The 23,681-nt window shown below is 45.4% G+C and overlaps 1 protein-coding gene across 8 annotated transcripts in view; it reads right to left on the bottom strand.

Annotated features, from left to right (window-relative positions):
* The window catches only part of Utp25 (UTP25 small subunit processome component), an 89,020-nt gene extending 74,958 nt beyond the window's left edge, over positions 1-14,062 (bottom strand). For 7 of the 8 annotated variants that reach the window (XR_008218131.1, XR_008218130.1, XR_008218129.1 and 4 more), the window contains exons 1-9: positions 13,869-14,062; positions 13,359-13,398; positions 12,172-12,406; positions 10,412-10,582; positions 8,330-8,418; positions 5,487-5,897; positions 2,994-3,213; positions 2,204-2,406; positions 103-285 (exon numbers count right to left, since the gene is read on the bottom strand). Coding sequence is in view for 3 of the 8 variants with exons in the window: in XM_052738071.1 (XP_052594031.1) it covers positions 103-285; positions 2,204-2,406; positions 2,994-3,213; positions 5,487-5,897; positions 8,330-8,418; positions 10,412-10,582; positions 12,172-12,406; positions 13,359-13,398; positions 13,869-13,975 (1,659 nt within the window). In the remaining 5 variants the exon portion in view is untranslated. Of the gene's footprint in view, positions 1-102; positions 286-2,203; positions 2,407-2,993; positions 3,214-5,486; positions 5,898-8,329; positions 8,419-10,411; positions 10,583-12,171; positions 12,407-13,358; positions 13,399-13,682; positions 13,815-13,868 lie in introns of those variants that run through there. The other variant, XM_052738073.1, reaches the window with a different exon arrangement.
* Between the last annotated feature and the right edge of the window lie 9,619 nt (positions 14,063-23,681).

A 23,681-nucleotide genomic window follows, 5' to 3' on the forward strand; every position in this document is an offset into this window, starting at 1 on the left:
GAACTTTAGGCAGGCATCCTTTGTTGATCACATGCCATCAACTCTTGTATTTCATGACCAAACCCAGTCTGGGATGCAGGACGATCTGAGGACAGGACTCACCTGGCCTTGCGCATTGACACAGTGCTTGTTGAACACAGAGTTGATCTGGGCATCCTGCAGGGCACCAAAGAGCAATGTCTGGCGGTAGTACTTGGCCCAGTTATTGAGGCTCCACATGCGAACTCGAGAAAAGTCCACCCCATGTGAGTCCAAAGGTAGCAGGTTCATGTGGTTCATCAAATGCTTGGAGGAGCAGAACACCACCACCATTAGTGTCCACTGAGCATGTGTGCTGGGCACCCATGAGCATTTATAATCCACCATCTCCTTAACCCCATGAAGTATGTATTACCATCTCCTAGTGACAGCAGAAACGTAAGGCTCAGATGTTGACCTGCTCAAGGTCAGCTGAACATTCCAGGAAGAATAAGCACAACAAAAGAACACAGGCTAGCTATTGGAGGATTCCTTTAAAAGGAATTTTTAGAACTAGGCATGATGGGGCACCATGAGTCAGGAGGACTTGAGGCCAGTACGAGTTACACAGTGAGTCTGAGGCAAGCTGAGGCTGCAGACTGAGATTGTCTCAAAGACCACAGAACTACTGATGGGATTAGTGGGAGGGTGGACGGGGTGAACATGACAAAGTACGATACACATGCATGAAAGGGTCACACGAAACCCACTACTTTATATGTCAACAGAGAAAAATCAATAATAAAAATACAAAGTATAAAGAAAACAAGACTGATAGAAGAAAGGAACTTGTGAAATGGAGACTGGCCACTCTTGGGGCTGCTGTCCCAGACCTGGACAAAAAGAGAAGCCACAATGGAAGGAGAACCTTTGAGGTTCAGTGACTGGATCTCAGAACATCGGTAACAGGGATGCCCAGGATCCTGTTCATCTCCTAGCATGGCAAACAAGAGAAACCAAAGCCCTCGTGGCCCAGAGCTGTGCCACTTGCTCCTCCTCAAACTCCTTTTCTGTGTTTTCTTTCTTGAGACAGGGTGTGTAAGGTCAAGGTAGCCTGAATACTGTAGACCAGTCTGGCCATAAACTTACTGTAATCCTCCTGCTTCAGCCTCCCAAGTGCCAGGCTTACAGGTGTGAGCTACCACGCCAGGCTTTCCTTGCCCATTTCAGCTGCATTTTAACATACTGCAGGACACACTCCAAGAGTCATGAGTGCTACAAGTTTATTTTTCAAACGTGTCAACTGTCCTTGATGTACCCCAAACTTCCCATAAACTCTAAGTCCTTAGGTGGAAGCAGAGGTGAGCTGTCACCTGCCTTAAAACTATCATAGCTCTGTGGTAAGAGTAGTTCCAGAGTCTTTTCATCCTAAAACTAAGGGTACCACATCATGTGGAGGAAAGAAAACTAGAATGTGAAGACAGACTTTCCATGAAACAAGGTCCCACATAAGAAATGCTAGTCAGAGCTGAGATGTCTCAGCAGGTAAGAGCACTCACTGCAATCCCTAGAATCCATACTGGGCAGCTCACAACCTGTAACTCCATTTCCAGGGGATCAGATGCCTCTGGCACCCCCACACAAACAAGCAAATTAAAAATTATAAAACTCTTAAAAAAAAAAAAGACAAAGAAACTAACAAGAAATATTAGGCAGTTGGGTATGGATGCATGTGTATAATCCCAGCACTCCAGATGCTGAGGCAGGAAGATAGGGTTTAAGGACTGCCTGGGCTACATCGCAAGCCTCTGCCCCTCTCCCAAAAGAAACTTTATGCCATGTTTTCTCATCTTGGCTGAGAACTGTATGAGGGCTTGCCTGGTAAGTGGGTTCTTGGTGAGGATTTCCATCCACCCATTCATCTATCTATCCTTACTAGAAAGAGACCTTTTAATGGAAATCTCTGGGGATATTTGAAAACACTGACAGGAACTTCTCCCTCTCTGGGTAGTTTAATAATTGACTGCCCTATTGGTAGAAGAAAAAGAAAAGAATTTCACAAACTGGAAGATGTAGAGTAACTTATTTCCAAATTGAGGGGTTACAACCCTTTGAGACACAGCACTGCTCTTAGACCAAGCTAGCTTGGATTCGACACTGCTGCAAACAGCTGTCTTAGACTAAAACCATCCGACACACACTGAGTAAGGATCCTGTCCCTCCAACGGGGAAGACTCATTATTACCAAGACATGTTCCCAGTTCTGCATCAGGTAAATGTCAGCTTGGTCAATGATGAGAAGCTCAACAGAAGACAGAAAGTCAAAGTCTCTCTTCTTCTCTCCTTCGCCACCAATGATGGTCCTCAAGCCCAAGGGGGAGGCGATGAGGATGTCAGAGGAGTAAAAGGGGGCATAGAGACGAATGCTCCTCTGAAGTATTGCCACTCCTGAAAAACACCATTCGTCAGCATCCATGCCAGGAGTGAGTGCTTGTCACCCAGTGCTGTTTCCTAGGTTGGATTTCCCTCAAGGTACAAATTTTAACTTCTAACTCCCAGCTTCTTAATTCCTAACCATGTCAATCATGCTGCAGACACTCAGTAGATGTTTGTGAATAAGGCCCAAGGTCATGAACAATGAGCACTTTCCCAAGAACTTATAAAGGTAAACAGTTACTAAGACACAAACATAAAAGCTGGGTGGGTGCCTAAGGTTGGGTGGGCACTCGACAAACAGACAGGATGGAGATCTAGTCTTACCCCCACACACTGAATTTTCTCAGCCTCCTCAGGGTGATCCCACCCAGTATCTGTGATTCCTGACTCTCTGAGAAGCTTGAGAGTGCAGCCAAACCATTTCCACAATAATGTACAAGGCCTTTCTACGCTGTCTTGGAGTCTCCAACCACTAACCAAGGCAAGACTCCTGTCCCTGGCAAGATAGAGGTCTCAAGAGCACTCAGCTCTGCTAGAAGACTGAGTCAGGGACCCCTCCAGCTTTCCCACAGACCTCCCACCTTGACAGGGGGCATTACCAATCCTGAAGTGGTCATCAATATTGCCCACGAACACTGCTTCATAATCCTCAGGCCTCTTCAGGTTGGGAGGTCTCTCCTCAGGATCGGATCCATACTCCCCCTGAAACCTCTTTTTGTTGCTTACAATGATTTTCTTCTTGCTGTCCCCCTCAAGGAGGCTGATGAAGAGCTGGATGACCCGAAGAGCAGCTTCCCGAAAGGGCACCACTATAAGCACCTGTGGGGCAATAGCAGATCAGAGGTGAGTATCTTCCCAAAAGGCCTGGCTCAGTACCAGAAGCTATGTGTCTCCTGTATCCACACAAACAAGTCCTGTGAACTTTAGTCCCATAGCTCCATGGGAGACATTTCAAGCAAAACTGGGAAATATCTTTCAGTATAAAATGATGCCTGCGCAGCAGCAGAAACTCTAGGACAGAAATACAAGGGTCTCTGAGGGCAAAGTAAGGCCCACTCAAACATGTACAATGGCTCCTGTAGCCTTATAGGTTTGAATGCTTAATCCCAGGTGGTAGAACTGTTTGGGAAGGATTAGGAGGTGTGATTTTGTTGGAGGAAGTGTGTCACTGAAGGTGGGCTTTGAGGTTTCAGAGACTCCTGCCATTCTCCATGTGCTTCTCTCTCAGGCTCTTACTTGTGGATCAAGATGTGAGCTTTCAGTTGTTCCTGCGGCCATCATTGGTCCACCTTCATGGACTCCACCCCTCTGAGGCTGTAAGCCCAATTAACTGCTTTCTTTTATATGTTGCCATGGTCATGGTGTTTTGTTACACCAACAGAAAAGTACTAAGAGACTGAGTAAGAAAAAATTACAGAAAAGGACTAACACACTATTATTTTTCTAGGGTATTCTATAAACAGTTTTTGAAATCAATGATGACACGTTTCTGAATTGGAAAAACAGGCTTCAATTTTCCAAGCCTCTTAAAAATGCTTCAAGATAGTGCCTAGGAGATGATTCAGTGGTTTAGAGTACCTGTTGCTCTTGCAAGGACCAGAGTTTGATTCCCAGCATTCACATGTTGACCCACAACCATCCTAACTCCAGTTCCAGGTGATCTGATGCCCTCTTCTGACTTCTACAGACACCAGGCATGCATGTGGTACGCATACATACATGCTGGCAGAACACTCATACACATAAAATTAAATACACCTAAAAATAAATGCACAAAGTTTCTGCTGAGCAGAGAATCAGAAGATGCTTAGCAAAGAGCTAATTTCTAACTACCTGCCATTCTTGTTCAAGTAAGAAACTCAACAGTGTGTGTGATTCTAGTCAAACCAGGAGATTCCAATCACAAGTAAGTTAGGGCAATCTGTGACAGTGCACAGACAGTCTCGATGTTATGTCCATGTGTCTGAGAGAGCCACCTAGAAATGCAACCAGCTGGCCAAAGGAGTAAGTAATTTGCCCTGTTTGCCAGGGCAAGATTTAAGAGGCTGGATTATGGGGCTGGTGGTGACGAGGGACCAGACTAAAAAAGTTTTAAGAGCCACGTCAGTATTTACACCCTTGAATCCTGTTGAGCTCCACAATAGTCTGAAAACATGAGCTTCTGAGAGGAGACAGGTGGAGCAGGTGCGAGAACAAGGCCTGGCCCCTCACATCACAAAAAATGTGGACAGAATTATATATATTTCATTTCCTACTAGAGCCTCAACGTGCAGAGGTCAGGCTTGAGAGCACAAGTAAACAGAATCATTACTTCAAGCATCTTTGGCTTGAAGGTTTCTGTGTATGTGGCTTGGTGCAAAGCCTGATTTTTGTCCATCTCTGCTAATCTCTCCTCTTCTCTTTAGCAGGGCTTTCTGTGAATCTGGGTCCATCCATAGCTGTCACATATTGGGACTGGATAAGAAACTGTGAGATGTCTTTCTGTATGATGTGAATGTGTTGCTCTGATGGGTTAATAAAGCTGTTTTGGCCTACGGCAAGAAAGCTTACAGCCAGGCAGAAAATCCAAGCAGAGACACAGAGAGTAGGGTGGAGTCATGGAGATGCCAGCACGCTTCCGAAGGAGCAATAAGATGCCAGCAGACCACTAACGCCACAACAGCATGACAACATACAGATTAATAGGAATGGGTTAAATTAAATTGAAAGAGCTAGCTAATATACGCTGACCCATAGGCCATACAATTTGTAAGTAATATAAGCCTCTGTGTGTTTACTTAGGACCAAGCAGCTGTGGGACACCAGCAGGAGAGATTCGTCCAGACCACACCATGGGGCTGAGCAGGACTAGAGAAACTTCCAGCTACAGTACCAGTGAGCCTTAAGTCACCAGGAAGAGACCCCCAACAATGGGGTGCTTCTGTGTGTTCTGGGTTCATCCCTGAGAGCACCTGAAGCCCCTTTCACTGTCCTGCACTGCCTGTCACTCAACAGCTCCTGAGGATCCACTAACCAGTCAGCTGTCAACACACTCATGACTCAGCAGTGCCTCATGGCCCCCTCGAGGGCAAAACTCTCCTGTTGCCACTCACCTTAGGCCTGGTTAGCCCTTGGTCCCTGAAGTCATCATCTTCACCCACCCCAAGCTTCTGGCTCCGGTGCCTGCTGTTATTAGCCAACACTTGGGCATTTGCTTTGAGGACGTGGTTTATGGCATGCAGGCAGTACACATGGCGGACCTCTTCTCCATTCTTCAGGGCAGTCCTCTCTGGGTAGAACAGGTCTCGGTAAGAATTCATAATTAAGAACAGCTCTTTCTGGAGTGGGGTAAAGGGGCTATTTGATTTCTGAGGACCAGATAAGAACTGGCTATTGGTTTTTTTCCAGGTGGACTCTAGAGGCTTCTGAAGATAAAGTGACTTTAGGTCAATATCCTTTGGAGGTTTAAATGTTTCCATCTTCTGGAACTTTGATGAAAAGACAAGCTGTCCCAGGATGGGCCACTAGGGGTAGACAGACCAAGAGCTAGGTTAGGCATGAGTAACAACCCGACACTCACACAGTACAGAGGATTCACAGACCATCCCACTTGCTCCTCACCCAGCCTGCTGCGTAGGTAATGCACATACTCCAGTGCAGGGAATGCTGGGCCTCACAGAGGGAGAGGGTCACACAGAGCTAATTACACATCCTGGAGCCTGACCTCACACCTGAGCTCTGCCTCTAGTGCTGCCCTCACTATCTGTTGGGAGCAGTGCAGCGTATGACCACCTGTCCTCGAGGTAAGACACCTGTGTAAACGAACTCTCACTTGGTAAGGACCAGTGCTCCACAGGACGGCATAGGAATTTGCAAAATCTGTGTAGCTTGTAGGCTTTTTCTCGTTACATTGGTGATTCTTGGGGCGGTTTTTAGTTTTACTTTGTCAGTCACACATGGAACAGCTGTAATTTCCCCTGAAAATTCTGTTCCTTTTCAAATAGTTTCCGCTAGATTCAGCAGGGGGTTAATGCATCTCAAATCTCTTATCTGGAATTACTAACTATAACCCCCAACCTGGGAACTTTTCTGACTCAATAGAGACAGGTACATACAAGAAAACAACACTTGGAACATTAACCATGTTTCACAGTTTGGGAAAGGAGAGCGGGGCATGTATACGCAGACTAGGAAGAAGGTTTCAGGACTACACATAGTGCCAACTGTTAGGAGTAAGTTCTCTGGATACCAAGCATAGAATCTGATATGCTCTAAGAGGAAAAAATACAATGCAAAAATGTAGGATGGGTGGATCCATCATTACCATACATAGGAGCTTACTTTGGTGGAAGAAGCATGGTATAGTGAGATGGGAAAAGAGTGTTTTGTCAAAACCTGCCTTTTATAGAGAGATTGAGACACAGGACCTTCTTGTAGAAAAGGGACCTGTATAAAAATATATCTTGCAGACATGAAAGAACTGTCTGGGTTTGAATATTGTTGTCCTTAAAGCATTGTGCCCATATCTGTTAATGAACTCTATGTCTACAATAAGGTTATGCAGGGAGAGGGAAGGGTATTTGGGGAAGCACAGAGGGGAACAATGGGGGCTTTCGTAATGGTCATGATGTATTCCTTAAATTGTGATGTATTTCTTAAAGTCAACAACAGAAGCCAAAAATAAAGCTGTTCATGTAATCCTGGTAAGAAAAACTCTTGAAGTATAAATAAAGACAGCCTGAGCTATTCAGGGCCATTTGAGTGTAATCCACTTGGTGGTCAGAAGTCTTCCTTGCACCAATGCCCCATCTCAGGACCTAAACCCTAGTCAAGGCTGGATCTTGGCAACTACCATAAGGGACACGTCTGGGAAGAATCAAAATTCCTTTAGACAAAAATGGTAAAATAACCTTCACAATGTGATATGTCACAAGGTGTGACACTAAAGGCTCTGCCTTCTCTTGGAACTGATTCATCCCTCCCTTCCTTAATCTCCACTGCTTCCTTTTTTTCTTTTCTTTTTTAAAGACATACCTAGTAGAACTTCAAGGGATGCTACTTTGTGAGGTATGTTTAGAAATTTTTCACTGCTGAAAAATTGCTGACCTAAAATTACAGCAACTTCAGGAATAAAAGAAACAAGCCACAGATAGCTGAGCAACCTGGGTGACTCTCCAGGAAACTGTGCTGAATGAAGCAGGTGACCTCACAGGTCCCACCCTGGGTGACTCCAGTAGACCAATGACAAGCACCCAGACACAGACAGGCGCTCAGGAGGTGAGGGCTCAGGAATGAGGCATGTGAAAGGAAGTGGACATGGTAAAAAGGAGCAGCAGAGCCAGGTGTGGTGGCACACACCTCTAATCCTAATACTGGGGAGGCAGAGGTAGACAGATGTCTTCTGATTCTGAGGCCAGCCTGGTCTACATAGCAAGTTCCAGGCCTGCCAGGACTGCACCATGAGACCCTGTCCATGAGACATACAGTGCCACAGTGTTGCACACCCTACTGAGTTAGTAGAAATGAGATTCTACAAGACAACACCACAGAGAACCTGAGTCCAGGGATGCAAGGCCACAGTAGACAGTACTGAGCCTGCGTGCATGAGCTCCAAGCAGCATCAAGGGCGTCTAGGTCTACTTTCTGAGTGATACTGTACTGTACTCTGCTACCTGCTATCATGGGAAAAATCGGGCAAAAAAGTCAGTCTCTGACTGACTTCTTACACCTGCACATGTATCTGCAAAATCAAAAAAGGGGGGAAAGTCAACTAGATCATGTGTGATATAACACCCACAACCCCAGCACTTGGGAAGCTGAGGCAAGCGGGCTGCCACAAGCTCAATGTCTGACAAATGCATCTCCCCATGGATAATATACGCCAATAAACCAAAGATCACAGCTTCTGTGGGGCTTTCCTCCATGCCTGGAAAACCAAATAGCACACAGCACTTACTTTCAGCTGCTGGGTAGTTGGAGAGCTTGAAGCAGCAGCTTGAATTTCCTTTTCTTTCAATTCTCTGTTGACATGTTGTTGAAATGGATCTAATTCAGAATAGAGTAATAAGCAGTGAGCAAATGGCAGGGCTTTCTAGCCTCCTGAGAGTGCTCTGGAAACGACATGCTCATCTCTAGTCTCTGCTGAGACTGACACGCTCATCTTCCTGGTGTCAGCTCACCCTTCTTTCCAACCCCGTCCCCATCCTCCAGCACCACTCAAAGCTTAACAGAGTGCCTGGCAAGCTGGTCCCCCAAAAGTACACACTGACCACAACATCCCAGCCCAAAGCCTCGGAAGACACCTCAGCCTGAGGGTCAGGCCTTGACCACTGCACGTGAACCCACCTCTTCGTGACTTCTGAACTACACAGCCCTGAATTCTGCATCTGAGCCTTTCCTTTGCACCAAAAATCTTACCTCTCCCACCTGTATGTTATTCCTTCTCAGAAAAGTGCCTCATAGGAGTCTACTGTGCCAGGTATAGCACTGGCTCCAGGCAGAGGTCAGAGCTGGATACCCCTGACAGTCACACTCTTAGCCCCTACCATGCCTCATCAATTCAAACAAGCCAGTTCATGTTCCTGTTTTACCTGGTACATGGCAAGATTCCCGAGAGCACGCAAGGCTCCATGCATTCTGCACAGCAAGACACACTAATTCTCAGTATTCACCTGAACTACCAAATGATCCAAATGTCATCCCTTGCATGCAGGTTACCCCCAGCTCTGTGCTCACTGCACTCAGGTGACCCTCAGCCCTCTCTCCACGCCCTCTCATTGAGAAGCAGCAAAGTGAAGTAAGTAACTTGCTCAAGGATCCAAACGGAAACACGCCAAATGACATGCAGCTACAGTAGATACCCAGGACAACAGTGAGCAACGTGAACAGGGAAGCCCCGGCAGTCCATCTGCACAGCAAATATGTAGAGGCTTCAGGACAGCGGCTTCCCACTCTGTCCAGGCTTAGAGCTGTCTAAGATCCCACAAATTCTACCTCTACTCCTCCTCTTGCATAAAAGTCAGCAGATCCAACTAGGCCAAACAAGGACTCAGCTTCCTCCACAAAGAAGCCCAATGGCAGAAAACTAGGAAAGGCAGACACAGAAAGACAACAGCTTGGCCTACCAACCCACGAGCAGATTGACAGTGTGGAAACCCACGTCCAGCTGGCTGCCGTTTGGTCACAGGATGGTGGCCATGGAGGGAGTTGAGGGGTGGCTTTGGGGAGCTCCCCTAGTAATAAGAACTCAGACTGGCCTTGCTGGGCCTCACAAATCTGAAAAAGTACTGCTCCAGTGAAGAGTGGGTGAGGGGGAGAAAGAAAAGAGTCTTTATCCCTTCTCTTCTGCCCATTAGGAAGGCAGAGTCTTCCTCAGACTCCAACTCTAGAAACCTGAAGCCTGGGGACTGACCTCCCCGATTTCCACCCTTCAGACCCTTCTTCTCTAACCAGTCCTCATCTCTACTAAGTACTGAAAAGCACAAATACCCAAGAGGTGTCTACTCCAGCTCCCCACATGGCTCCTACTTAGCTGGTTCTGCTGAATTCCCTCAGTCAGGAGACCAAACATGAGTCAGCGCACAGCCTCAGCACACTGGAGGAGACTAAACCTGAGTCAGCACACAGCCCCAGCACACTGGAGGAGACTAAACCTGATTCAGCACACAGCCCTAGCACACTGGAGGGGCCTAAACCTGAGTCAGCGCACAGCCCCAGCACACTGGAGGAGACTAAACCTGAGTCAGCACACAACCCCAGCACACTGGAGGAGACTAAACCTGAGTCAGCACACAGCCCCAGCACACTGGAGGGGCCTAAACCTGAGTCAGCGCACAGCCCCAGCACACTGGAGACTAAACCTGAGTCAGCACACAGCCCCAGCACACTGGAGGGGCCTAAACCTGAGTCAGCGCACAGCCCCAGCACACTGGAGACTAAACCTGAGTCAGCGCACAGCCCCAGCACACTGGAGACTAAACCTGAGTCAGCGCACAGCCTCAGCACACTGGAGAGCTGGGGTGACAGGAGATACTCTCACCTTGGGGTGCTTTCTGGGAAGAACTGCCTCCACCATCCTCTTCTAGAAAATTGGTTTCCAGGCTGAACAGCGACTCATGTTTCGCATCTGTGAACTCCTCTGGGGACTTCTGTGATCCATCAGGCGGCTCCTCTCCATCTTTTTCTTTTGGGTCATCAACTGGAGACACACCTGAAATGTTGAAAACCATTTTGTAAAATTTTCAGGGTGTGGTAGAGCTCTGTGGGTTCCAGGCCAGCCTGGTCAACAGCAATTTCCAGACAGCTAGACCTACAGAGTCAAACCCTGTCTCAAAAATAAATAAACAAAATGATTTACTCGGACTTAAATGTTGACAATATCAAATTAAAACACTGATGCTCATTGCTATTATTTATTTATTCTTGGTTTTCTGGGCAGGGCTGTCCTGAAACTCACTTTGTAGACAGGCTACTCTCCAACTCAGAGATCCACCTGCCTCTGACTCCCAAGTGCTGGAATTTAAAATTAAAGGCGTGGGCTGGGCAGTGGTAGCTCACGCCTTCAATCCCAGCACTTGGGATGCAGAAGCAGGAGGATCTATGTGAGTTCAAGGCCAGCCTGGTCTACACAGCAAGTTCCAGGACAGCCAAGACTGTTACAGAGAAACCCTGTCTCAAAAAACAAAACAAAACAAAACAAAATTAAAAGCATGCACAACCTCACCAGGCATTATTTTTAAACAATAATAAGGTAATTCAGTGGAAGTGACCTTTCAGAATTAAGCTGGGTCTCTAGCCTGGAGGTGTGCTTGGACATTACTAGGGATATTACTAGATTAAATTTATGTTCCAATTGGTGGACTTCCATCAGGAAGGCAAATGACTATTTTTTAAGACAGGGTCTTTTGTAATTTAGCCTTGTTGCTGCCCACTATTAGCTCAGGATGACCTTGAACTTCTGATCCTCCTGTCTCTATCTCCTGAGTGTTAAGATTAAAGCCATGCTCCGTCTTTGCCTAACATATGTAGTACTGGAGATGGAAACCAAGGCTCTGTGTATACTAAGCAGACATTTCCAACTGGGCTCTGTCCTGGCCTTTCACACTGTGCTGCGCCTCCTCCCATTCGTAGAAGGCTTGGGTAAAAAGAGGAGGCTGGTCTGCCCTAAGAGGAAGACTTCCAGCAGACTGCCTTTGAACTCCAGCTGTAACAGGGGCTTCTCTTGGGGCTTGCCAAATCTTCACAGTTACATGAGCCAATTCCTTTAAATAGAATTCTATCACAATTAGGAGTTACTCTGAAGAAGTCTAATACACCCAGTTCTAGAACGTACTCTAAAATAGTGCACCAAGATACACATTCAAGACGTTCAGAGCAGCCTGAATTATGATAAGAAATAACATAGAACAAATCTCCTTGCCATCTTATCTCTAGCTGCTTCATGTAAACACAAATCTACAACTTAAGAATTACTGTGTATTCTTATGTCTACCTTCCATCACACTTGGTCTCTTACTGAAGAGGAACAACAACCTCTTCCATGAACTGAGCTGTCATAGTGACAAAATTATGTTCCTCTGGTAAGCAGGCAGTCTTACATTAGGTCAGAAGAAACCCCCCAAAGAGTAAGCCAACAGTATTCTACTGATGAGAGGGTCTGTGTTCCCATCAGATTCTCAAAATATAACCAAATTCAACAAGGCTGAATCTCTGCTTTGGAGCCAAATGCTCTCATTCAGCCCACAGAGCATAGGACACTCTGTCCTGGCAAAGAGGACAGGCCAACCCCAAAACACTCACGCTCATGTGTCTCAGCCAACTCCACTGTTTCTTCTTCCACATGGACATCTTCATCACCATCTTCATAATTCATTTCTTCATCAGCTACAGCACTGTCATCCTCCTCTTCTTCCTCCTCCTCGTCTTCCTCTTCAGAAACATTCTTTAATGTAGCAAGCAGTTTGTGGTACCCTGAAATGTGCTCTTGTTCTTCCTCAGATTCACTTTCAGAATGTGAAGTATCTGAACTCTCTGACTAGAGAAAAAATGGGAGTTTTTTAAAAACAAAATTATGTTTTTATCGTCACACTAAAAGAATATAATGTGAGACATACATATTAATGAAATTTCCTTAGCCTTAAAGAAGGAAATTATATCACGTGCAAGGAAATGGGACAGAATGGGAGATAAGTAAAAATAAGACAGACTAAAGGCAAATGTTTTCTCTTGCATGAGAAAACTAGATTTAAAAGAAGTTAGAAGGCATGAAATTAAAAGGAAAAGTGTTTGCGAAGAGAAAAGGGACCAGCAGAGGTAGAAGACTAGGGGCCAGAAGAGGGCAATGAATGGGTAGTATGAATACAATCAAGTAATTATGCCTGCAAATGTCCTAATGAAACCCACTATTTTGTATAATGAATATATACTGGTTAAAAAGGAAACAAAAACCCAATGAACTTTTCTGCAACTATTACACAATCTCATCTCTTTAACCAAGCCCAGTATGAAATTTACATGAAACAGTTGACCAAGCTACAGTTCCTATGAGCTGCACATGGAATAAAAACTGGCTTTTCAAACAGAATTTTAGACTATGGGCTTTAACTTACATCTCAGACATTAAGCTTCATGTTTCAAGGTGCAAGAGGAAAATTAGAAATGAGTGCCATTGTCTGAGTCTGCTGGCCCCTCATCTACTTCACACTATGTGTGAATACTTTCATAGATTCACTATTCATACTTTCATAGAATAGACACACCAAAACCCAGCACAATGATGAACTTCTTCAATTGAGGTTCATAACAGTGTCATGGGGCAGTTTCCAATTCATTTTTATTATCTCCATCATTTAAAACTAATTAAGAAATATTACCAAAATGACAGCTTACATTCAAAACAGAAAAGCACATGTACCCAAGCTTTACTTTTACACACAATCTTAAAGGTAATAACCCAATTTCAACTACTATAAAGTAAAGAGCATTACCAGCTGACAAATCTGTGGCTTTGCTTCCTTTTTGGAAACCCTAAAAAGAAATGGGACAATGTTAAACTTTAGCTGCTTATTTGTCAGGATCACGAAAGGTCTAATGATTCCGCTTTAAATGAAAAATGCAGAAAACACGATAAAAACCAGTCATTGCAAAAAAATAAATAAATAAAAAATCCTGCATGCACAAGGGCAGGGACGACCAGAAGACGAATGGGCAACAGGCAAGAGTTCAACGACATCACATGACGAAGAAGTTAGAAACTGGTTTTTAAACCACAGGTCGGGGTTCACCTCTCGCTGGCCAACTCGATGTCTCACCTTTCTTTCTGTCTTGCTTTTGGATAACTTGAGATCTCCTGCCTCAGCCCCCGCGTGCCGGGACAGCACACCCGGCTGTCTCCGCGGGTCTATCGGCAGAGCGCACCGCCGCAGCTGGGGTGCCCCGGCCCGCCCCGACCCCGCGCCTTCCGGAACCGGCCCTCCCAGCGGCCCGCGCGCCCCGACCTGTCGTAGAAGGGGTGCTCCTCGCCGAAGTCGCGGAGGTGCTTCTTCTGCTTCTTGGTCATTGTGCTGAGCAGCTGGCTCCGGCCGCGACTCCGGCGTTTGCCCATAGCAGAAACGTCAAGCTGGCCACCGTAAAAACACCAAGGTTCCCAGTGGGAAGTCGCCGCACGTGGGCGCGCCGGCTTTACGGCGGAGGCGGGTGCCGTAAAGCAGAAGTGCTTTACGTCCTGTGAGTACGACAGGCGTTACACCCTCCGGGTGGCGATGCTGCCCCCTGCCGGAAGCTCCCTCCAGAGCTTGGGAGTGCTTAGGCTGCCTGGGTTCCCTGGTAGGAGTGGCGTAGCCTGCTCTGTGGTTATTTTTTTACCTTGTTTTTTGTTTTTGTTGTTTGAGGGCCGAAGTCGGTGGCCTTATCCCCCCAGGAGCTAAGAACTGAACCCAGAACGTCGCGCTGGTTTTCAAGCACCGTACCAGGGGACTAAATCCTCAACCGCGGACGCTTCGCGTCGGGATGTGGGAGTCAGCCTGTGTCGATGTGTGCTCGCAGAAATGGTTGAATGCTACGCAGAAAATAACGACGGACATTTAAGGGTGCCTACTCATCCCACTTTAATGGCACACTATCCAAAGGGGTCGGTCTTGTCAGTCAGTCTGATGAGGCAGATTTGGAAACTGATGCTTCGTAAGAAAGGGGAGAAAGGTGGTGGTGGTGGCCCACGCCTTTAATCCCAGCATTTGGGAGGCAGAGCCAGGCGGATCCTGAGAGTTTGAGGCCAGCCTGGTCTACAGAGCAAGTTCCAGGACAGCCAGGGCTGTTACACAGAGAAACTTGCCCTGAAAAACAAACAAACAAACAAAAAAGGAAATCTGGACTTCGGCTGTTATACATTAGGCTCTTCGACCCACGGGTTGAGGTTCCCTTCCCATGCCACTGCTCTTTTGGGAGTATTGAGGAGAGCCTCTGAAAAAACCATCTTTCCTAACATTCTTTCTTTAACAAAAGCAGGAACACATTAGATAAACTAGCATCTTTATCGTTTTGCACTACCACCAAAATGAGTCAAAGTGTACTTTTAAAGTTCATGTGTTTTAGTGAGAGCAAGGGGTGTAGCTCAGTGATAGGGTGCTTAGCCAAGGTACTTCGCAAATCCTGGGGTTTGATCCTCAACACTGAATAAAATAAAACAAACCCACACACCAAATAAACAAGCTGGGCATGATGACTCAAGCCTGTAATCTCAGCCCCAAGGAGGCTGAGGCAAGAGAATGGACAGTTGGAGACCTTTATTTAAAAAATAAAATTAACCTGGCATGGTGGTACACACCTTTAATCCCAGCCATTGGGAGGCAAAGGCTGGCAGATCTCTGTGAATTTGAGGTCACCCATAGTAAGATTTTACTGTAAGACGAATTGCTACAGTCTTATTAATAAAAAACTCAGGGCCAGATATTGGGGTGAACGCTGAAAGATCAGAGAAACAGAACAAGCCACAGCCAACCTCACCTCAACAACTCCTCAGCCGATCCTGTTTCCACAAATTCCCAGACTGAAAGCCTCTGAGTCCTCACCCCTCAGGGTCTCCGTTGAACTCTAAAAGCTTCTAGTTCCTAGTCCTCATGCCTTATATACCTTTCTGCTTCCTGCCATCACTTTCTGGTATTAAAAGCGTGTGTCCTTCCCAAGCAAAGACATGAGATCTCAAGTGCTGGGATTAAAGGTGTGTGCCACCACACCTGGCTCTGTTCCCAGTGTGGCCTTGAACTCACAGAAATCCAGACAGATCTCTGCCTCCCGAGTGATAGGATTAAAGGTGTGTGTCACCACTGTCTGCCCTCTATGTCTAATCTAGTGGCTGTTCTGTTCTCTGATCTCCAGATAAGTTTTATTGGGGTGCACAATATATCAACCACACCTTACTTCTCAAAAAATAAACCTGAATAAAAATGGAAAGGTGGAGAAACAGAGCCGAGGCCTGTATTCCAAGGACACACAGCAATAGATGAGGCTGTGTGAGACCACACAAGAATACTTTCCTTCAAGACTAACTGAAGTTCAACGGAAACAAAGAACTAAGATCAGCACTGACCCCAGACTCAAGGCATGACAGGAGACTCCGAAGCCTGTTTCTGTGGAGGCGTAGTCAGGCTTTACTCAGCTCCACATCATTTGTTCCAAGGTCACCTACTAATCATAATTCAATGGAGAGGTGATGTGGGGAAGAAAGGACAGGGCAAGAGGGTGTCAAAAGCCATGCAAACAGAAAGGGTGGTGGCCAGCAGCTGGCCTGGCCAAGGGACCCATTAATAGACATCTGTTTTGTGTCTAGTTGAAAGATAAAAGGTATAGTCACTTAGATAAACAAAAGGCTGTTTGCAAAGTGTCCTCACAGGTTTTATGGCTCTGGTCACATTGTAACCTGGCTCTGTCCAATAAAGAGCATACTTTTTCCCCTTTCACTGCATTCCAGGTGCCCCAATCCCACCCCCATGCCCAGACATGCAGTTTCTTGTTCTTCCAGGAATCTCCCATGAGAAGCTGGACGCTCCAGCACTTGAGGTGACTCTCACTCTTACCTGGTTTCCGGCATACAAGTTTAGACTGTTCCCAGGTTTAGGCAAAAATTCTACCTATCTGCAGTGAAGCAGTCTCAGCATTGGCTTGCTGAATATTGGAGCCCCTTTCTCCCCAAAATATTTATATTCACCTTCAACAAGGGATCGTATGTGAGTATAACCTGATAGCTAAGAACTTAGTCATTGTCTCTATGCTTCTTGTAGAAGTTTCCTATTTGTGTGTTCAAGTGTGTGTACACACACACACACACACAAAACACAGACACACACACAAAACACACACGTACTTCCCTGGGATGTTTTAGCAAAGACAGATGTTTTTTCCTTTTTCTTTCCTCCTACTCTCAGAACTCATTTTCTCTTCCCTAGGATATTCCTTTTACGTATTCAAAGTCATGCAGTCTTTTAGGAATTAATGGTCATTCAGGAAATAATCTTCTAGATTACTTTACAAAAAGATGATAATGGATTTATAACTTACTGTTCCTGGACTATTTGAAGTTTACAAAAGACTCTAGGGTAACTATTGAGGTATGAGAGAAGGACAAGAATATTCCTTAGAAGAGCATCAGAATATTCAGGAAGCTTTAATAATTTAAAAGAAAAAGATGTATGTTCCATGGGAAATGCCAAACACAATCAGTCAAACTTGACAAAAGGATGTAACAGACTTCACATGCTTGACACTCAGTCAGTAATTATCCAATGAAGGCTATCCCATTCCATATATACTGTGCTACACTCACTACATATTTTGAAGCGAATTGTAGCAATCATTTAATCTGTAAATATTTTAGTATACTTCTGTAAAACACAATATGGGCATTATTTTATCTAATAGCAACAGTATCTTTTAAAATATATCAGTCAACATTCAAATTTCTAATTATCTCATAAATACCACATAATTTTTATTTCTGTACTCTGTTGGTTTAATGAATCCTGTAGTTCTTTGTACTTCTCACGACTTGGTGGCTGTACATAAAAACTTATCAGATTTGTAAGACTCAGGATTTTGTTCCTATTATAAGACAGACAACTGACTTCCTTTCTTTTTATAATTTTACCAAACATGATACATAGTGTCTAAATTCTTTGTGTGGACCTGGCAAATGGCTCAGTGGGAAAAATGCTTACAGCCAAGCCAGACAATCTGAGTTTGATTCCAGGAACCCACACAGTAAGAGGAGAGAACTAATTCCTGGAAGTTGTCCTCTAACCTCCACACGTTGTGCATGTGCACACCCATGCGCGCTCACACACAGACACACACACACAAATAAATAAAAATCTTGAAAAATTCTTTTTATAGGTTTGGGGTGTGTGTGTGTGTGTGTGTGTGTGTGTGTGTGTGTGTGTGTGTGTGTGTATGACAAGGCTTCATACACTGGTGGCTGAAGCTGACCTAGAACGCCTCCTCTCTTGCTCCCATGCCTAGCTAACCATGTTTAGATCCATTGATGTTCTCACTGTGCATGTGTGCAGGCATAGGAGGTTAGAGATGAAACCCAGGGCCTCTCACATTAGGCAATTATCCACCACTGAGTGTAGCCCCAATCTTCATAGTCTTCCAGTTTTTCCTACCGGCAAAGCCCTTTTATGCATTTCAATTCCCCAGTAGTCCAGTTATATAGAAAAAATAAGCTGGGTGCACACATGGGTGATGGTGCACACATTTAATCCCAGCACTTGGGGGCAGAGGCAGGCAGATCTCTGTGAGTTTGAGGCCAGCCTGATCTGCAAAGTGAGTTCCAAGACAGCCAGGGCTACACAGAGAAACCCTGTATTGAAAAACCAAGAACAGAAAAAAAGAACAGAAAAGAAAGAAAGAGAGAGAGAGAGAGAGAGAGAGAGAGAGAGAGAGAGAGAGAGAAAGAAAGAAAAGAAAGAAAGAAAAGAAAGAAAGAAAGAAAGAAAGAAAAGAAAGAAAGAAAGAGAAAGAAAAGAAAAGAAATGCTTGCTTCTTCATCTTTGTCAGTTTTCAACACAAGAAGTTGGGCACTAAGTCTTCCTGTCGTCTGTGCTTTTATTTTTAGAATCATGAACTTATGGAGCTATAAAAAGAATATATTTTAATGTCTTGCACATACATATATAAGGTTTGAATGAGCCTGTGTGGTATCTGGCAGCATCTTTAAAAAGACAAACCCATGTTCTAACACAAACTACAGAAAGTGAGCAAGGCTTTGTCTAAGATTGTCAGTGGGGCCAGGGAGAGCACCATTTAAGGCTGGTCCTGATAAAGTCTTAAATTTAAAACCTGATAACAGGCTGGAAACATAGTAGTGAAGTGTCCACTGCAAGCATAAGAACATGAGTTTGGGTCCCCGGAAGCCATATGCAAACAAGTCCGTGTCTGTAACCCCAGAGCTGGGAAGGTGGAGACAGGTAGATGGATGGAGGCCACTGACCAGCCAGCCCAGTCAATCAGTGCGCTCCAGGCTCAGTGAGAGATCCTGCCTTAGAAAGTAAGATGGAAAGCTTGACATGGTAGCACACACCTTTAATCCCAGCACTCAGGAGGCAGAGAGTCAGGCAGATCTCTGTGAGTTTTATGCCAGCCTGGTCTACAGAGTGAGTTCTAGGATAGCCAAGGCTACACAGAGAAACCCTGTCTTGAAAAACAAACAAACAAACAAACAAAAAGTAAGATGGGGAGTGATTGAGGAAGACACCCAACGTTGATCTGGGGCTTCCACATGAGCGCGCGCATGTATGCGTACACACACACACACACACACACACACACACACAGACCACAATAAATAAATGAAATGTTAACACAAGAGCATACCAGGGAGTGAGCCATCAGAAGTCAAAGATAACAATTCAGATGTCCCAACTTCTGGTTTGAGGAGACTATGGAAAAGTGTGTGTGTGTGTGTGTGTGTGTGTGTGTGTGTGTGTGTGTGTGTGTGTGCGCGCGCGTGTGCATGTTCATATGTGTTTATGGGCCCTCCAAGTAGTCCTTTAACACACAATTTCCTACATACAAGATCATCTTTTCACCGGATTATACAAATGTCTTTTCCACACATAGACCCATCCAGTCTTTTAAGAATACTGACAAATTATTCACATCAACTCACAAAATTATGAAATAAGCTTAGTCACCCATTCAGAAACATTTGCTGAGCACTTGCCTTGGGCCAGGTGCTGTGCCAGCAGCTGAAGAAGGGTGAGATCCACACCAGCCTCCTCAGGGAGTCCTCCATGTTATCTGTGTTCAGAGGAGCATGAAGATACTTACAACTCCCCGTCTACCCTGGCTAGAGTCTGCCGTCTACTCTCATGATGAGCAGCTGTCGATCAGGGCATCCACTGAACTACCACAAGATAGTCATTCAAGCCGTGATGCAGAGAATCGAGAAGTTCTTGCATAAGGAAGGGGGTAGCAAAGAGGATGGGGGTAGGGGAGTGGGGGTTTCCAGAGTAAATGTGTGAGAAAGAATGTTACAGGCAGAGGGACTGGGATGGGCAAAGGTGCCCAAGTATGTCTGGAAACTGCAAGTGTCCTGTAGCCTTCTGGTGATGGGAGTGGAGCTGTCAGAGAGTCAGGCAGGTGAGGAGCCCCTGCATGAAAGGCCTGGATACCTTACTGAGGAATTTAGTTTTGGTGCCATAAAAGACGAGGCACTCTTAAGGATTTCACCCAAAAGATCTGGACTTCAGGACTTTAGAGAAATCACAGTGATGTGTGGTATGTGTGACAAGGCTATTACATCTTCTCTGATGATGCTTTCCGAGTATCATGCTTTGAGACTGTTGTGAACTGTTTGTCATTAAACAGTGAACAGACATGTCCGTGCTGTCTATGGTGTTCACTGTGTGGGTATAGTTACACATGATGAGGTGCAGGAGTACCTGAGGGTCTTACTCTCAGCATGGGCTCAAAGACCCTGCATCAGGATGCCCATGTGAGCCTTGAGACTCCAATCAGTCTTGCAGGTGTAAAGGTCCTGGAAAAGGCCAAGTATATGTGCATGGTGGGAGCCTAAGGAGAGATGCAGGAAGCTAGAAAGCTGCACATATCTGGGAGTGACCACCAATCAAAGGTGGCTGCCTTGGCTTGACTATGGCTTGTCCTCTTCAAAATTTGTGTTTTAATTTGATCTCCAGTGTGAAGGTGTTGAGAAGCCCTTTAGAGGTGTTGGGCTTATGAGGACTTTGCCCTCAATAGTGGGATTAATCCTGCTTTCAGAAAACTGGGTTAGTTCTCCAGGGAGTGAATGAGTTCTTGAGGGACTGGATTAGTTATCAAGAAAGCACAGTTACTACAAAGAGTGGCTGGCCCTTGAGCCTCAACTATGCTCTTGCCAGATGCCAGTACCATGCTCTGGATTTCCAACCTCTAGAACTGTGTGTTAAACAAGCTTCCTTTGTTTGTTTGTTTGTTTTGTTTTGTTTTTAGCACCAGAAAATGAACTGAGCAAGGGCTCAAACAAAATCACTTACTGCAATACAGAAAATAGAGATCTAGAGCCCTGCATATGGGGTCTCCTTTGAACAGAGATGATGCAGGTATGAGGCTCAGAAGAGGAGGAAGAGCCAGTGTAATGACCGCGATGGAACACTCACAGAAGAGAAGGAAAGATAAAACTGTGCCATACTTGTTGACTGGTTCCTCTCAGAAAAAAATAGATCTGTAATGGGGTTGAGATGGAGGGCGCTGGACTGGGGTGTTCCCGATACAAGTCCCATCTCCTGTTCAGTGCTAAATAACTTTCACACCACATTTGCCATTGGACTCAGGATAAGACCTGGAAGTTATTTGTTGGCTGAGTAATTATTGATTTTTTAAATTGATTTATTTTATTTTGTGTGTTCCAGTATTTTGCCTGCATGCATGTATATACATCACAAGCAGGCCTGGTGCCCATGGAGTTCAGAAGAGAGTGTCTGATCCCTTTGAACTGGAGTTATAAATGGTTGTCTGCTGCCACATGGGTGCTGGGAACCAAATATAGGTCCTTTGTAAGAGCAGCAAGTGCTTTCAACCAGAGTCATTTCTCCAACTCAAATAATTACTAATTTTTATACCACTGTGCTGTGAGTATATGTTGAAAGCCAGAGGAATTTATGCAAAAGAATAAAATAAAGTCCCTGGCCTAAGGGGGCTCACATTCCAGAGGGAGGAGTAGTCAGAGAAGATCCGTTAGTCAGAGATCTGAGAAGGCTCTGTGGGTATAAGCACTTGCCCTGCAAGCATGAGGACCTGAGTTCAAATCCCCAACATCTACATAAAGAACAAACATGGGCAGAGATGGATGGGTCCTGGAAGCTTGCTGACCATCTAGTCAGCTGAAATGGCAAGCTTCAGGTTCTGTGAGAGACCTTACCTCAAAGGAATAAGACACAGCATGATAGAAGGTATCTAACATCTTCCTCTGACCTCCACATAAATGCACATAGACATATCCACCTGTGTGCATGTGTGTATGTGCATAGGCATGCTCACACGTACACATGTACACATGTACATACACACACAGAGGATGAGTTGATCAGCTTTAAATCATTTTAATGTATCAACTTTAAAAGAATGTATCTTTATCATATGTATTGTATTTAATGTATCTTTAATGTGTGTATTTAATGTATCAACTTTAAAAGAATAAGCAACTTATAGGTTCTGGAGAGAGCAGTAAGAGCACTTGCTGCTCTTCCAGAAGACCCAACTTCAGTTTCAAGCACCTATGTTGGGCAGCTCACAATCTCCTGTAACTCGAGCTCCATGGAATCCATCACCCCTTTCTGGCCTCCACAGGGAACCTCCACACACATGGCATACACATACACACAGATTAAAAATAAAAATAAATCTTGGAAAAAAAATTTATAAAGAGCAAAGTCATGGTCACCTTGGAGACCAAGATGGAAAGATGCACTGATTCCATGGGCTGGGGTCCTGGACTGAATAAAAAGAAGAAAGGAGCTGGACACCAGTGTCTGTGTCTCTGCTTCTTGACTGCAGGGGCGATGTGAGCAGCTCACACTCCGGCCACCATGCTTCCCCCACTAGGATGGACTGTATCTCCTCAAACTGTGAGCCGACATTACCTCTTCCTTCCTGAAGTTGCTTCTGTCAGGTCTCTGGTCCCTTGGGCCTATTCCTCCTGAGCCTGTGCAGAGGAGGCACATTCTTGTGGAGCATGTAATATCCCCAAACCCTTTACCTCAGAGTCAGGATGAAGAGAGCAAGACAGAAACCAGGATTCTGTCCCCTTTCATTGGAAGGCATCCCAGTAGTCCTCCTGATAGTATCACAAACATGTCTTTGGGGTATGTTTAAGACTCTTAGAACAGAAGCCAAGCCTCCAAGACATCATGACATCACCACATAATAAGTTCATATACATATATATCTGAGAACCTCATAATGCAGATAACATTTTAATGATAATCGCTTTCCATTTCTCCCTCAGCTACTCCCAGATCTACTACCCCATCCCACCTCCTCCAAAACTTGTGTGTGTGTGTTTTTTTTCTCTCCAGTCCTCTGATTTCAGTGTATACTGCCCCTGTACTCATGGGTGTGAGGCCACACACTTAAAGAACACCGACTCTCCTATCAACTGCCAATAGTTCCTGAGCTCGGGGTTGGGGTTCCTGAGCCCCTCCCTTCCATGATGGAATATTGACTGCTTTGATCTGGTTTGGATCTTTTTCAGGCAGCCAAAGCTCCTGTGCGTTCATGAGCTCAGCAGGCCGGTCATGCCCAGAAGACTCTCTGACTCTCACAATCTTCCTGCCCTCTCTTCTGCCATAGTTCCTGTACTGGCTAGTTTTATGTCAACTTGACACAAACTAGAGTCATCAGAGAAAGAACCTCAATTGAGGAAATGCCTCCATAAGGTCAGGCTGTAGGCATTTTCTGTTAGTGATTGATGGGGCAGGGCCTAGCCCATTGTGGGTGATGTCATCACTGGGCTGGTGGTCCTGGGTTCTATGAGAAAGCAGGCTGAGCAAGCCAGTAAACAGCTCCCCTCTGCATCAGCTCCTGCCTCTAGATTCCTGCCCTGTCTGGGATCCTACCCTCACTGCTTTTGATGATGTGGAACTGTGATCAAAATAAACCCTCTCCTCCCCAAGCTGCTTCTCGCCATGGTGTTTCATCACAGCAATAGCAACCCTAAGATAGTTCCTAAGCCGTGTGTGTGTGTGTGTGTGTGTGTGTGTGTGTGTGTGTGTGTGTGTGTCTGTGTGTGTGAGAGGGGGGAGGGAGAGGGAGGGAGAGAG

This window comes from Peromyscus californicus, unplaced genomic scaffold, assembly GCF_007827085.1.
Source record: "Peromyscus californicus insignis strain IS unplaced genomic scaffold, ASM782708v3 Scaffold_14__1_contigs__length_90479793_seg_2, whole genome shotgun sequence".
NCBI lineage: Eukaryota > Metazoa > Chordata > Mammalia > Rodentia > Cricetidae > Peromyscus > Peromyscus californicus.